The 3,433-nt window shown below is 56.4% G+C and overlaps 1 protein-coding gene across 1 annotated transcript in view; it reads right to left on the bottom strand.

The window, feature by feature from the left end:
- The window catches only part of TG (thyroglobulin), a 233,195-nt gene that overhangs the window by 207,770 nt on the left and 21,992 nt on the right, over window positions 1-3,433 (bottom strand). The window contains exons 13-15 of the mRNA XM_029923329.1: window positions 1,463-1,603; window positions 1,004-1,081; window positions 367-479 (exon numbers count right to left, since the gene is read on the bottom strand). Coding sequence (XP_029779189.1) covers window positions 367-479; window positions 1,004-1,081; window positions 1,463-1,603 — 332 coding nt within the window. The remainder of the gene's footprint in view (window positions 1-366; window positions 480-1,003; window positions 1,082-1,462; window positions 1,604-3,433) is intronic.

The raw sequence follows: 3,433 nt of genomic DNA, 5'->3' as shown, positions 1-3,433 counted from the left end.
GTACAGTGTGACCAAGATGACTTTAGGGAAAGTATGTCACCAACTCCCTGCGTGCAGATTATTTTGCAAAGAGCTCTCATGGAAGATAGTTCCTTGGGGCCTCCAAGCAATCCTAGCACAAGGCGAGATAAAAGTGTGGCCCAATCTCAGGATAAAATAAAGCAAACTGAAGCACAGAGAAGGTAAGCAAACTGCCCGAGGTCACACAGCCAGGTCTGTCAGGGTAAAGACAAAAACCCAGGCCTAGAATGACCTATGAGTTTTTAACAAAAAAAAGTATACTGAACACTAGAAAAGTCATCCTCGGTGTAAGGGGAAAGTTCCGGATCCCCTCCTCCAGCCCTCCCTGTGCTCTCAGAGCCTTACCTCCAGGCAGGTTGGGATGAACAGGTCTTTTGGAGATGGATTTCCCTGGGACCCAGCCTGCTTCCAACTGGAGAGCAGCCCAGTGGCCCGAGATGCCTCACAGGCAGTGGGGCCTGCGGGACAGGAGGGGAGTTTTAACAGACGGGCTGTGGGTGCCGGGGAGACCGGGGAGCCCTAGTGAGCCTGAGGTGTCAGGGGCTTGAGTCAGGTAGGTGGGGGTGCCCTGCACACACAGATGGAGGCTCAGAGGAGGAAGAGGCCATGATTCAGGGTCAGAGACCCATGTGGGGAGAGGCTGGCCTGTGAGACAGTTGTCAAAACTGCAAGAGGGAATGAAAAAGCGCCGGGAGCGGCGGGAGGAAGGGGCCCCTGGGCTCCTTTGCCATCGCTGGTGACCCTGCACCTAGGAAGCTAGGTGCGCAGATCAGGAAGAGCCATGATCATGAGATTCCTCTGGGCTTGGGAATGTGGGAAAGCACGGCCTGGCTGCCCTCGGGGGCTGGTCTGCGGGCACTTGGGCGGCTGACCCACGGGCATCCCCAAGGTTGGTGACAACAGCAGGCACGGCCAGCCTAGAAGAAACACGACGGCAGCTCTATACGGGGGCAGGCGGGACAGCTCCTCGGGCTTCACTTACACCGGGGGGTCTGCGGGGAGCGGGCCGCCAGCGAGGCAGGGACGTACTCTCCCCTCCTGTCCACACACCAGCAGTACCCTGGGAAAGAGCCGCGGGTCAGAGGTTCGGGAAGCGCACAGGGGGAGGTGGGGGCTTGCCCCCAGGGGTCTTGCACAAAACTCTCCTTCTGTGCACCCACAGCAGTGCCTGCAGGTTCTCATCTGTGCCCCCTGCCCACCCTCTGCACAATCACACGCCCCACCCCCCAGGAAACCATGCACTTGACCTTCAGGCTGGCAGGGCATGACTCCCATTGTATAGATAGGAAAAACCAAAGTCCAGAGGAACGAAGGCATTTGTCACCAGCTGCCAGAGGGGCCTGGCGTCCAGCTCACTGGCCCCAGGGCCAAGCCCTTTCCTCTAAATGAAAAGGAGGGTGTCACTCGGCCCCCTCCCCCCAAGGTGTCCAGCCCTGCTCACCAGTCCTGGCGTGGCACTGCACAGGCTCCCAGCCTCCCCATGCGTCACACTGGGGCACGTAAGGGCCGGGCCCCAGGAGAGTGGATGCTCGTGCGGAATCATCACCCCGGAGAAAGCCGCGTCGTTGATAGAAGTCGACGGCTGGAGTGACGAGAGAGGGGAGCGGAGGTGTGAGCCCCCACCCTGGAAAAGCCTCGGCAGTGTGGGCTCCGTCGCTGGGGAGCCCCTCGCGCATTCTCGTGCCAGCGCAAGGAGGCCGGCTTCCTGCCGGGACAAACAGAGCCGCCCAAGGTATGACAGGGGCTCTGTACACGGTGCAGACGCCCTCTGTGCCCTGTGCGGGCGCCTGGGTGGCTCAGTCGGCCGGGCGTCTGACTCTTGATGTCATCAGGTCACGATCTCGTGCGTTTGTGAGATCGAGCCCTGCATTGGGCTCTGTGTGCTGGGGGCAGAACTCACTTAAGAGTCCGCTCGCTCTTTCTCTCAAAAATAGATAGATAGATAAATAATAAATAAATAAATAAATAATAAATGTAGGCTGCAGTGTGAAGATCACTGCTCCCCTCTTTCAAATCGCTTTCGAATGGAGTTGATTGGGTCGGCAGCATGTCCTCTGGCCCACAGGACAGTAGAGCTGTAGAGGGCACTTATGCGACATTTTCTACATGCCAAGGACAGCCTGAATATAGGCTCTGGCTAATGGCTCCCCACGGCACCCCCTCTGCGAGAGGTCACATCACCCCATCTGACGGAGACGGACTGAGGCACAGGCACGCTATCCAGCCTCGCGGCTGGGAAGTGGACGGGGTGGCTCTGAACACAAGAAGTCAGAGGTGACCCCGCACTCTCACAATCCGTGCTCTGGCCCCTTGAAGGCTTTGATCCGCACAAACTGGGATCTGGTCTTGACAGCAGCCCAGGTTGTCTGCGCCGTTACCACCAGGGTGCGGGGCAGGCTCAGTGGGGCAGGCGAAGTGACTCACAGACGGTCACCCTGCCATCAGACTGTCCCTGTCCTCCGTGCTCGGTGTCCCCTGCCTGGCTGTTCCTCACTGCACTCTCCACTACTCACGTCCTAGATATCACTCGTGTCTTAAGCCCTTTAGTGCAAGGATTTGTGCTCGTTCTGTGGGTAGAGCTGTGTCTGCCTCACAGGAAGCACTCAAGAATATTTGTCGAAGCTCAGGAAACAACAGGTGCCAGCGAGGACTCGGAGAAAGGGGACACTTTTGCACTGCCGGTGGGAACACGGGCTGGTGCGGCCGCTCTGGAGAACGGTACGGAGGTTCCTCAAAAACCACAAGTAGAGCTACCCTACGACCCAGCAGTTGCACTGCTAAGGGTTTATCCAAAGGACACAGGAGCGCTGATTCGAAGGGGAGCGTGCACCCCAATGTTTATAGCAGCACGATCAACAACAGCCAAAGTCTGGAAAGAGCCTGGATGTCCACTGACTGATGACTGGATAAAGAAGATGTGTGTGTACACACACACACACACACACACACGATGGAATATTACTCAACAATCACACAGAACGAAATCTTGCCATTTGCAACAACGTGGATGGAAGGAGCGTGTATTGTGCGGAGTGAAAAGTCAGTCCGAGGAAGACAAACATCACAGGATTTCACTCATATGTGGAATTTAAGAAACACAGCAGGTGAACATAGGGGAAGGGAAGGATAATAAAAAGAGAGAGGGAGGCAAACCATGAGAGATTCTTAAACACAGAGAACAATGGGGCTGCTGGAGGGGTGGGGTGGGGGGCAGACAGGTGGGTGACGGGCAGGCAGGACACCTGTGGGGATGAGCGCGGGTGCTCTTGGTAAGCGATGAATCTCTGGGTTCTGCTCCTGAAGCCATTACTACACTGTATGTACACTAACTTGGATTTAAATGTTTTAAAAGAGAAAGAAATATTTGTGGCCTGGAAAAGAACGAGAACAAACGCAGGCCTGGGAAGGGGTG

This window comes from Suricata suricatta, chromosome 15 (genome assembly GCF_006229205.1).
Source record: "Suricata suricatta isolate VVHF042 chromosome 15, meerkat_22Aug2017_6uvM2_HiC, whole genome shotgun sequence".
Classification (NCBI taxonomy): domain Eukaryota; kingdom Metazoa; phylum Chordata; class Mammalia; order Carnivora; family Herpestidae; genus Suricata; species Suricata suricatta.
Note: the sequence above shows the minus strand (reverse complement) of the source record. Positions and strands in the feature narration are given on the sequence as shown.